The 13,073-nt window shown below is 33.3% G+C and overlaps 1 protein-coding gene across 9 annotated transcripts in view; it reads right to left on the bottom strand.

The window, feature by feature from the left end:
- The window catches only part of DMD (dystrophin), a 2,273,580-nt gene that overhangs the window by 1,147,071 nt on the left and 1,113,436 nt on the right, over positions 1-13,073 (bottom strand). For all 9 annotated transcript variants that reach the window (XM_046672830.1, XM_046672828.1, XM_046672833.1 and 6 more), the window contains one exon: positions 1,967-2,089. In XM_046672830.1, the coding sequence (XP_046528786.1) occupies positions 1,967-2,089 (123 nt within the window). The remainder of the gene's footprint in view (positions 1-1,966; positions 2,090-13,073) is intronic.

Genomic DNA, 13,073 nt, shown 5'->3' with positions numbered 1-13,073 from the left:
ATGGATGTGGATGTGGGTGTGATGGCAACAAATCTTAAAACTGTAACATATTCACTAAGTGAAAATATTTTGTTTTAAATGTACACTAATTACGATCTAATAATCTCTGCTTTATACTTGATATCTCAATGCCCAAAGTTAGGACAAATATTAGGGCATTAGTAAAAAATAATGTGTTAAATTGCTGTCAAATATTGCACATAATTATTTTCTAAAAGCACGCTATATGCGTTTTATTTTAAAATAAAAACAATCCATAAGTATTAAAATATGAATTAGAAAAATGACTTTAAAGATTTCAATATGCATTTTGACTTTTTAGACTCTAAGAAAAATATTTTTATTTTATTTACTTTGAAGTAAAATTATTTGAATAAGTGCTGGTCTAATAGCATATGTCATCATGGGACTTTTCACCTCTAGTTTCCTATCTTTATTTCAATTCAGTATATGAAAACTTTCTATCGAGGAGGTTCCCCCTGCAATGGTACCCCAGGTACTCTGATGAGCTAATGACAAATACTAGACAATTTTTAAAAATTCACATGTATGTGTATGTGTGTATAATTATTCACGGTATTAGATGTTACGTATTTAAATCCTATAATGCATATTTAAACTTCTACACACAGCTGAGGAAGAATTCATTTTTTTAGAGGGAATGGGATTTTTATCAGTTACTAGCCTAATGATGTAATATAACAGACATATGTGTTTATAGTCTGTGAAAGACCTGCCTTATTTTAACATGTCTTTAGAAAGTCTGCAACATTTCCTAGGGCTAAGGATAAAAAAATGAACAAACAAAACCCCACTTCGCTTCTTTCCCCACACCAGGTGAGAGCTATAGGGCAGAGTTGGTGATAAGCCCAAGAGGTAGGCAGCACTCTTTTTCCACCTCGGTACCCTCTGGTTTCTTTTTTGCCATGAAGTAGAGGTAGCTGTACCTCAGCATCTTGGAAAGCCTCTTCTTGTCTTTCTTTCCATGAGCTGAGTTGGCAAGGCCGCCAGACCCCACACATGGGGAGTAACTGATTTAGGCAGCTCCAGGAAGTCAGAATTGATACCAGTGGGAACAAAGACCGGTGGAAATAGTTCTCCATTGCTTCACATGCCTATTATCTAAAATTTATATATTGCCTTTTGATGTCATTTTCAAGCATTGTCTGAGAAGTCTCCAGCATTGATACATGTCTGAGAAATCTCTAGCATGATACATGTAAAGTTTAAGAACGCCATATAGGTGACGGCTGTGGAAGAGGGGAAGGGAAATTGTGAAAAGGAGGGTGGAGGGAGAAGAAAGTCAGTGAAAAGTGATGTGATGCAGAAATACTCAAGCCAGAGAGAAAGGTAAAAGACATTTTGAAATTAATCAGGGTTGAAAGAGAATGTTATGAGTTTGGGAATAGCCCACTTGGTTATATTTCTTTACTCCCATGAAATAAGCAGCATGAATTTATACATATTTTAGATATATACTGTACTAGGTATTCAACTTTTTGGCAAAACTACTTTGTGGTAAACTTTAATAAACAATGTTTATATTGTATGTAATTTCCCTTTTATCCAAAATAAATGTTATAGTACCAAAACCATGACTGACATAAAACATCAGTCATCTAAGATAGTTAAGTTTCTTATTACATTTCTAGTTTATTTTCTGATTTAACACTTTTACCCCGCTACATTTTCCCTCTGAGTTTGAAGGTAGCAGAGGTCAAGGCAAAATTGTGGAGCTATTTATTAGAATATGTAAGTGCTCCTGTATGACCATACCAGAGTAATTTGGCATTCATAATAAAAGTTGAACAAGAGTACTTTGCCTTTGTAATAAATCATTAGAATCACGAAATGTGCAAGGTGTGCTCCGAGAAACTAGTTGGAGACTTGAGTTATCTAATTTCTTTCCAAATATTTGTTCATTTTCACTCCTAGTTCATTCACACTTTTATCACAACCAATTTACCATATCTTTATTGAAGTCTTCCTCTTTCAGATTCACCCCCTGCTGAATTTCAGCCTCCAGTGGTTCAAGCAATTTTTGTATATCTGAGTTAAACTGCTCCAATTCCTTCAAAGGAATGGAGGCCTAAAAAAAAAGATAGTGCTAATTTAAATCAAAATTACTTTTTATTAGAAACACAAACCAAAAAAATACATTTGTTCAACCTCCTGTTGCTAAAATAATGACATGCATTTTGTTTCCATATTATATTTTATGCAAGTTTTGAAATACAACTGGGAAAGTACCTGAGAATGCAAATAAAGACAAACATTTAACAGCATCAGAGCCGAACACACATGCAAGATAATGCGATTTATCATTCAGTTTATTCAACAAAAGTCAATTTCCATATATTTGATTGGGCTAATTGTTAATATTCTAAAGTTGAATTTGATCTTATTTTAAATATTCTGATATAAATACTATTTGGGTAAATATGTCTTATCAGAAATTGCCTCATTCACCAAATAACAGCAACCTTAGGTGGAAATGCAGAATTGTCTCCTTATCCTCAGAAAAACCACATGGCAATCTGCTCAGACATTTCAAATAACATTTTTAGCATAGAGAAATTGACAAGCATGTTCTCATAAGACAAACAATGCCATTAGCTTGCCTTAGGAATGCTTTCTTCGGTAGCACAAAAATTCAAATGAATGAATCCAGAATACTTCACATAAAAATCTGAATATATTTTCTCGACCTTACAAACATAATTTTTGATTTTGAAATTCATGATCATAGTCTCAAAAACATTTAAAAATCCCTTGTTTTTCTAAAGAAACCACTTGAAGAGGAGTAATGAATGGAAATACATTGAAAATCAAATGTATATTCAAAAAAGTAGGCAAGATTTAATTATTAAAGTCCAAACAGTTAACAAAATAAATTTTTATTCTATTTATCTTTACTCTGTATTCAATTTCTTTGCTTTAAGACACTAGAAAATATTTTATACCTGGTAGCTTTTGAAAACTCATGGATGACATATAGAAATCTTATTTTCTTACAGAGCTAAACATTTTCCATTTGTAAAACCAATTCAGGAATGACCCCCAGTGTCTTATGCCAGGATGATTGCATTCCTCAAGATTGGTCCCCATCTACTTTTCCCCATCACATTCCCAGTCTTACTCTTTATTAGATGACATCTCCTAGAGGACAATAAGGATAAGTGTTCAAGGAAAAACCACATATCTAAAGGCATTTAGTTAGATTACTAAATTTATCTAAAGGATTTATTTAGGTCACCAATGATCAAACGCTATTCACCAGGACATAATTCTGACATGCAACATGAATAAACACTTTTGTTCTAGGCACTTTTACACATGCCGAAAAGGATTTATGGACTCTTTTTTAAGGTGACTTATTTTCAGTACTAGTTTTTAAGGCCTAATGAACATTTGCAATTTAAAATATCATAATAGGTTCTCGAATCAATACAGAATGGTCGTATTGTAAATATGCTTAACATGTTTCAATCTCTGTATTATTAACATACATCTATGCTATAAAATCATAAAGTATTGTAAAAGTAAAATGATTAACAGCCTATAGAATCATAACTACACAATATTAATTCAATGGTCTTGTTATTGTTCACATTTGCTAAAATTTATTAAGAGCAATTGCATTGTTCTACAGGATTTTGTGAATATACGATGATAAACAATATTTAAAATAACTTTTATTGCATACTTGGATGTCAAAATAACATGGGTCCATTTTCAGGCAGATTTATCTGTTTTACTCCTATATCTGCTCCCTCTGTAGCTCATTCCTCCTCTACATACTCAGATACAGTAGTTTCAGAGGTTCAGAACTTAGACTTCCATATCTCTTTCTCAGTACTCTTTCCCTAATAAATTGTATTATCTTCCAAAATTGACCTATAACTTTCATAATCTCTTTCAAATATTCATCTTTAGCTGTGACCTCCCTTTTGAATTCCAATCTAGACTCTCCAATAGCCAGTCCATTTCTCACTTGAAGGTCAACATAGAAATGAGCTCATTGTCTTTCTCCCAAACTACTTGCAACACCAGATTCCCTAGTTATGTTAATAGAAAACCATTGTTCTCAGTCACCCAGGCTTAAAGTATGTCATGTTATTTTTAAGCACTTCACTCTCATGTCTAATAAATATCAAATAATTGTCAATTCATTCACCATGATCTACTTGCTTTTTATTCCCAGAGATATCTCTCCGAGTCCTCACACAGGAGCTAAGGCAATAACATCCTTACAGGGGTATAATCTCCTTCCCACCTAATTCCATCCTGTGTACTGTGGTCAGGTCAGTATGTTCCAAAAACATGGCTTTCATTGTGCTACTTCTCTACTCAAGAAGTACAAGTAGAATAAAGTCCAAACTCCAACATGGTAGTCAAGGCTTCCCCTAATCTTGCCCTAAGGACCTTTCTAGCCTAATTTAAGTGCTCCCAATATCAACCTTTCTTACAGGTCTATTGGTGAACTCCTGGTATTCCTCCCTCAAGGCCTTCAGAATGCTTTTAATCTTCTGGTGAAGAGTCTAATTCCCGAATGAGAACGCCTAGACTGAATCTGGGCTCCCCCATTTACTAGCTGAGGGAGCTTGAACAAGTTATTTGTCCTCTTTAAGCCTCAATTTCTTTCTTTGTAACATGAAGCTAGGAATAATATCTACCTCATAGGGCTGTTATGAGGATCAAACATGTTAGAATGTTGTCTGACATATAATAAATGCTCAATAAATATTGGTTCTTATTGTTTCCACTCAAAATCATACCCATCCATGGCTCTGTTCAGGATCTTCCTCTTTTGAAAATAAATGGTTTAAAAAGGGTAAAATAAATGCTGTCAACATGGCATTTTTATTTTACCAAAGTATTTGACAAAATCATGAAATTCTAATTGTGAACAATGAGGAACTGAGACCCCACTTTGGTAAAGTTGCATCATTCTGAACAACAAAACATGTTGATTAATTAATCTGCATCACCATAGAGCGTGGTCTCAAGAGGATGCAAGGGCTTTGCACTTGTTCTGCCCTGTGCAGTATTTTCATCAGGAATTATTTGGAGACACAAAAAGCACGGAAAAAACACAGTGAGAGGGATGAGTTCTATGAATACCCCACAAAGATGAGGAATTTGTCTGTCTTGTTCAACTTAGTCATTCCTGATGCATAGGAGGCACTCGTAATGAATATTTCCTGAAAAACTAAGTGAATGAATGACTAATCATGGGGTAGCAGGATAAATATTTCAAGGAGCTCTTGAATGATGTGGAATTTTAAATAACACAATTTCTATTGTATAAAATTGAAAAGACCTGGCTGGTCAGCACTTCACGTGTGGATGCATATTAATTGTTGGCCAAAGGCTAGTAATAATGTGATACCATCAGGAACAGAAATAATAGAAGCTAAAAATAGATTTCAGGAAACACTATTACAAAATGAAGAACTAGTTATTCAAGCAAGATAATACAAACGTAGATTTCATTAATAGTATGTGTAGGGTCCATATTTCCTGATCAAAGACTACTCTGCATTTGTTTACAAGGCCACTATACAGATCAGGGATTTGAATTATCTGTGTTGTTGCAAAGTGAACAACTAAAATCAATGGGTAGAAATTACTTGGAGCCCGAATTTTAGTTTAATGTAGGAACAACTGATTACTATTGTAAATGCTTTTTTCTTTTTAAAAGCACTAATTTTAAAGTAGTAAGTTTCTCATTGCTGAGTATGCAAGCAGGGGCAGGATGATGATGCATTGGGGCATATGTTAGAAACAAGAGATTTTTCACATGAATACGTCCCTAAAATTTTCTCAACTTACAGTAAATTCTCTCCTCTGAATTCAGAGTTTTATCTATAGCAATGCAACTAAACAGAAATAAAACGCAAGTCATATATGTAATTTTAAATGTTCTAGTTGCCATATTAAAAGGTAAAAAGAAACAGAGGGAATTAATTATATTTTATTTACTCAGTATGTCCAAAATGCTATCATATAAACCTATAATCAATATAAAATCATTAATAAGGTATTTGACATTCACTTTTCCATATCAAGACTTTAGAACGCATGTGTATTTTACACTTACAGCACATCTTAATTTGTAGCAGCCACATTTCAAATGCTCAATAGTCATATATGGTATGTGGCTAACTTATTGGACAATACAGGTTGATATAACTATGACACTGAAATAAACCAATAGCTCATTATTAGTTTAAAATGTCACATGTGTAATGTCTTACTAATAATAGTCAAAATGCTGACTTTTTATTTAGTACATTTTAGCGGATTTAGATAATTCTTATAGTCTGTCTCAATCACTTGCACTGAGAGGAGTTTTCAGGAAGCCCTCTGAGGATAGGAAAACTTATAGAAATGGGCTCGACATGTTATATCAGGAGTCTCTCTTCCTCATTTATGTGTAATCCTAGGTTGTGTTGCAGTATCTGTTACATATTTGAATATAATGTTATTTGACATTCAAGGGTTTATGCTTTGTCTCACCAGTAGATTTCTAATCCTTAAAGGAGGAAATATATATTACACCACTCTGTATTTTCCATAGCAAATATAACTCCCTTTTTTTTTTACAGAAAAGGTGCTTATTATATCAATTACCAGTTTTAGAACATCCAATATATTAATCAAATTAGCCAGTGACCAATTTTATAAACAAAATAACCATAACTACTCAACCCAATTATTTTGGCTATGCTATTGGCAAGATCAGACCAATCATTTAACATCCATGTGATTAATACATTAATACTCTTTGTTCAGACACAAGGAGTTGTGAAAATTTAATTGCCTCCTTAAGAGTTCACTGGTGTACCATTAGGTCACGACAATTTTAATATGGAAGGCACTTTTCTGACCAACTAAAGTTTTACATGTCATTCCTTGGTCTTCATTGTCTTTATAATTTAGAATTATGAAACTCTAAAAAAGAAATGCATAATAAGCAAGCATTCATAATTTAATAGCTCGCTCTTGAATCACCAAAGCTTAAAACATATCAAGTATATAATGCTTGCCTTTTCAATTCAGAATTATGGTAAATTATTTAAAGAAATTGAAAGCAATGGTGGATAAATCATCTTAATTATTGCATGAATTACTTCTATTGACTTTAAAGAAAATATATAACCACAGAAAAACTAGAATAACAATTAAATCACACAATGTTAGACAGTGCACACAAAATAGGTTTCAGAATACATAGAAAGTAATCAAACACAAGTTTGAGAGTATAAACCAAGCATAGGTTTTGCATAATTTAACTTTTTACTTACCTTTTCATCTTAAGAGCTTTAGCATGACCGTGTAGTCATACAAAATACAAATAAAGTAAAACATAAGGAAGTTTAATAATCAAACAGATAGATAAACGGACACGAAAGAAGAGACAGAGAAACTGAGAAAGACAACACTTTGTTTTGTGTGATTTTTTTTTAATGTTGTTTCAGATTGCTTAACAGCTATTAATTGTGCTTTGTTGTATGATTTAGGATTAATGAAATTTAAGGCTTTGTTAAAGTTTTAGCATTAAAGGTGACTTATATAACAAGTTAACAAACAATAACAGACTGAAAAAAGCAAAATCAATTACAAATTGATCCATCGGAAATTGGAAGCATTCAAAATTACTCAGATACACTTTATCATTTTTAAAAAGTAAGGTTGTTTTTGGTTAAATATTATTTTCAACGTGCATAGTTACACTAACACAATAATGACTGTGTTTACACAGACAGCAAAGTAAACATTTGTTTACATGGACTAGGTAATCGCAGTAATCATGCTAAATGGCCGCTACATTCAAATCAAACTAAAATCTAAATTGAAAATAAATATCCAAATGGTTTAAAATTGCTTCAAATTAATCAGTCTCCTCTTTCCACTCTGCAGCTTGAAAATTTATTTATCATTACAATATTGGTATAGAAAAAATTAGAAAAGAATAACTCATGGAAACAAAAATGAAAAAGTTTCAAGGGCCAGTAACATCCTATAATACAGAAAAGACATACTACTGATAGGATATGAAGAATTATTTCAAATCAAAAGATCTAGAGAGGAAAGAAAACTTACAAAGAGAAAAAAGTGTACTGAAAGATCTATCTAGGAAAAAAGGTAATCAGATAAAGTAGTTTATAGATTTATTCATTCACTTACTTTAGATTCATAACAGCAAACGCCAAGATATATAAGAAATAATATTTAAAAAATAAAACAAATTGACTCAGAATAGTGACATTTCATTGGTTCCATTCTTTTGATATTAGGTAAGGTATTGGTTTACCTTTCATGCTTTGAGGATGAAAATGTGAAAATGTGGTACCTTCCCAAATTTGTGAGGCCAATTAAAGGACATTATCCAGTACATCTCTATTGGTTTTGAACTGGTGAGATTAATTTCATGGTATACTTTTCAGAATCGGATACAAAATATATTGATTGGTTAAGTTATATTGGTGGTTCAAGAATCAGCCCACTGTTTATTTTTTGTTGTGTAACTTAGAATATTTCCCTACCTCATGATTATACGAGTTTAGTAGTAGCAACTGAAATATGAGAGGAAAGGATTTAACTGTAAAGTATATGAGGGAGACAGATGAATTAAAAGCAAAAATATAATACTTTGGACAACTTTACATTTTTTCTTTCTTTTCTTTTTTCTTTCTTCCTTTCTCCCTCCCTTCCTCCATTCTCTCTCATTTCTGTTTTTTATTTAATTATTTTTGTTTTTAATGCAAAGAAGTATACTGAAATCATTGTTTTAAGTGAAATTCGACATGTTTATATTAACACATAATAGACGAAAAATAAATATCTGATGACATAAATAGAGGTAATAAAGTATGCTGAGAGTCAGCAAGTTGGAATGAACAAAGCAATAGATTAGTTTTCTAACCAGGCTATGTAACCGTGAGAACTTGAGCAACTCACTAGCTCTCACAGCCCCCTATAAATATCTCAAAGTCCACGGTCCAAAGAATGATTACTTTCGCATCTGTTGACTGATCAGAGGAATAATTTTCCTTTTTAAAGGATCACATCCAAATAGCTTTAATCATTTTAAATGTCATGCTGATAAGACCCAGTTAGTTCTAGCAAAGGACACTGCTCACCAAATTCAATTAACATTTACTTTGAAACATTTTAAATGATTACAAAAGGGATATATTAAAGTTTCAACAGAATTAACCTTGTTACAGGGATAGCAAATTACAAATGTGAACAAAAACGTTGTTAATATAGAAATTCTGTCACTAGATTCATTTCTTACACACTTCAGTGAAATAACACAAGTAGGTATAGTATTACATAGCTTGGGTATTAATCTGTTACTATTACTTGAGGATTTTAGCTGAAATTATTAGATATTTAATACTTTACAAATTATGCACTATCTACAGACCTTTACCTAAGTGTTCATCTATGCTTTTTGTTATAATTTTTTGCAGGAAATTTTACTACAAAGTATAATGATATAAGAAGAATAACTGTACCAATTAACGGACCATGCTCTCTTGTCAGAGAAGGTGTTAAATTAGAACATGATTAGAAATAGACTACAAAAGGGAAAAGATCAATTTATTTGTATTGATAAAGTTGATTATTGAAAATTAGATTTTAATTAAAATTTCCAAGTCCAATAAATCTTATTTTGGCATTCTATGTCACATTTGTAAGACGCATTATTTATTTCCCACTGATGTTTAGGAGAGGCAAAATATTTGTCTCAACTATCGTTAAAGCGTTTGTGCATTACATTTCACATATAAAACCACTATTTAAGACAGATTAGACTCAATCATGTGTTTTTTTTCTTGATATATTCTACATTTAATGGGAACTCACTGGCTCTCTCATACCTCCCTATATGGTCCAAAGAAAAATTACTTTTGCATCTGCTAACACTGATTGCAGGTCAAAAACTTGATACTTTATAATTATTACCGCAATAAAAGTATGAATACTTACATATATGATGCCAGACTGCCCAAATCTTATGCTACAAATACATATATATAAACTACTACATGGATTTTAATAGTAACTTTAAGGCCCATATGGAAATTAAGGAACATATGGTACATAATATCCTATGGGACATAAATCTCAATAGAGAATTGAAGACAGAAAACAAGTTCACCTTTCTTTTTGTTAGTACCAATTGTCAGGCCATTAATTTAACATTTTAGCTCCAGAGAAAAGTGAAGTATTTCTAAATCTCTAGAAGAGAACACAATCCAACTAAGCAAATTATGTGTATAAGCTTCATAATATTTTGTAACAAAGCATAGTAATTGCCTACATTAATATGACAAAGTTAGATAAAGTCTGTTTAGGCAATATTCTTTTGAAACTAAGTATTTCAACATGACAAATAAATTTTGATGCATATTTTATTCTTGAAACTTCTATGTAGACTTTCATGTCAATTAGTCTTGAATCCTGTCATTTTTCAGTTCATCATCTTCTTGGCTCTCATATGTCATAATTCAACTTGAAAGTTCTTAATATTTCTTGACCAGTGGTTCTCAAATTGTGGTCCCTAGATAAGTCCCTAGATTGTTAGCATCAGTATCACCAGGAAGCTTGTTAGAAATGCAAATTCTTAGGCCCCACCCAAGGCCTACTGAGTTATAATCTCAGGGGCAGGTGGCAGCAATTTGTGTTTTAACAATTCCTCCAAGTACACAAAGGCTTGAGAGTCACTGCTCTAGACTGTCACTTCCTTTCCATTCCCATAGATATCCCCTTATTTGAGATACTCACTGTTTCTCACCTGGACTATTGTGATGGCTTCCCAATTGGTTTCCCTACTTCCTGTCATTATTCAGTTGAATTCTCTTCAAAACCACTGTTGGACTAAACCTTCAATGGTGCATGAAAAGAAAACATCAAGAACTCCTCATTGCCTACCGAATTAAGCATAAACTATTAGTCTGGTAGTCATGACCTCTTCACACTCTGTCTAATCATCCTTTTCAGTCTTATCATCCACAACTAAGCTTCATGCTCTACGCTGTATATTCTGTAAGCAAACTGAACTTACTCTTCATTGAACACGCTGTACACTCTTGAGCTTTTTCATAGGTTTATCCTGAATCGTTGCCTCCTATTGCTAGAATAGCTGCTAAATTCACTCAGCCAACACTCATTCTCAGCCCAGTATTCATGAACATATCCTGCTCCACCAGTGAATGGTAAGCTCCTTGAATCCATCACATCTCACCTAGTGATACAGCACCACACCACCAAATATTGTGACTTGAAATAGCATATGGTTGGCAAAAGTTCATTCAGTTTCTTCCCTTTACCCAACCCTTTCTTTATTAATTCTTTAAGATCCACCTCAAATATCATCTCTCCCAAATTGCTGGCTACCCTCTCCAATTCAGCTTCTCAGCAGATGGGGAGGGGTAGAACTACCATAAGCAACAGGACTAAATAGTCTGTTTATTTTTACCTAATCGTTTCCCTATGTTTCTGTCTCCTGTCACTTCCTTTTCCTGATAGCATCCCTCCCCACCAACCTGTTGTGCCACCATGCTCAGATGCACTAAAGCAGAAAGAGTTGAGACATGGTGTCTTTCTCTATTAATTCCATTGACATTACCCAGGGTTCTGAAATGACTGCTGATTCATTTTTATAATTCTGACCCTTCCCATTAAAATTTCCATTTTCCTAAAGTGACTTCATATACACCAGGAAAGATTAAGCTTTCTCAAAGCCGTAGGATACTACTAGACTAACCCAAATGAAATAGGAAGAGGCAGCATTTCATATATTTTAAGGGCTGTATTTGAGGCAAGCAGAACTTCCTAGTACTTCTTAAATTGGTGTACTTGATAATCTGTAACACTGGTCCCTGCAATGGAAACAGCAAAAACATGTCATCTTGGTCCCAGCCCATTCTAGCAGAGGCCAGAAAGAGAAACCAACTATTCCACCATTTCTTTTTCCCATAAATTTCTGTCTCAATCCTCAAAACTTGGCCATTCAAGTCTAGTATATATAATGATAGAAATATTATTGATATTAATGATGTTTTTACCCTCTCATATCTGTATACTAATTTATTGATTTTCTAATATATGGTTGTACATATCTTAGATCATTTGATCCTCACCACAATCTTGAGGTTAAGATAAGACGGGCATCATCTTACTACTTTTCTATATAGAAATGAGGCTCTGAGAGGTAAAGCGTCATATCACAGATCACACTCAAAGCAAGTTTTGTGGCTTGAAGAACTTTTTCCTCTCACCATACTGCTCCTCATTGAGGCCAAAATTACCACTGCAGAGAGCTGCATCTGATGGCAAGTTCTCAGCCAATGTAAACTGAGGACCTCAATGCTCATTGCTTTCTGGATTTTGAACTTTCCTGTCATGGACAGTCCTTGAAGAAGACACAGGAGTACTCAACTCTGTATTCTTCACCAAATAGTGAGTCCAGACATTGTCCAGTGAGTTTTCAGGATAAATCTTTGCTCTACTCAATTGCCCTTTCTAGTTGACCTTTAAAACGATGCTGAAATTAGTTCTTATACTGAGTCTATGTTCTACCCATATTCATTCCCAACCTACTTTTATTTGTTTATTTTATCACCATAGATTTTCCCCCAAGTTATTTTCCTAGGTGAAACCTATCCATAGATTCAACCATAAGAAGATAATATCACAACCTAATCTTACCTTCTTAAGCCCTACTATAATAGGAGGTTGACTTTGACATCAAAAGCCATCTCTGAGAATTCCAGCACTTCCAGAATTACCCTACTCCACAAGCAAACACACATACAAGTCATTATTTTAAATTCCTCATTACATCAACAAAAGATCATAGGACTGTCAAATTTTAGAACTATTAGGGACTAGTCTAACTAATTAGTCCTAATTTTAACTAATCGAACCCAGAAATTGTACACCATGTTCTGTGGACATAACTTCTATCTCCTAAACCCCAAGATAGGAAGGAGATAGATAAAAGGGCAGAAATCTGCCCATACGGTAACTCTACTCTTATCCATTTTATATAT

Source organism: Equus quagga, chromosome 10, assembly GCF_021613505.1.
Source record: "Equus quagga isolate Etosha38 chromosome 10, UCLA_HA_Equagga_1.0, whole genome shotgun sequence".
Lineage (NCBI taxonomy): Eukaryota > Metazoa > Chordata > Mammalia > Perissodactyla > Equidae > Equus > Equus quagga.
Note: the sequence above shows the minus strand (reverse complement) of the source record. Positions and strands in the feature narration are given on the sequence as shown.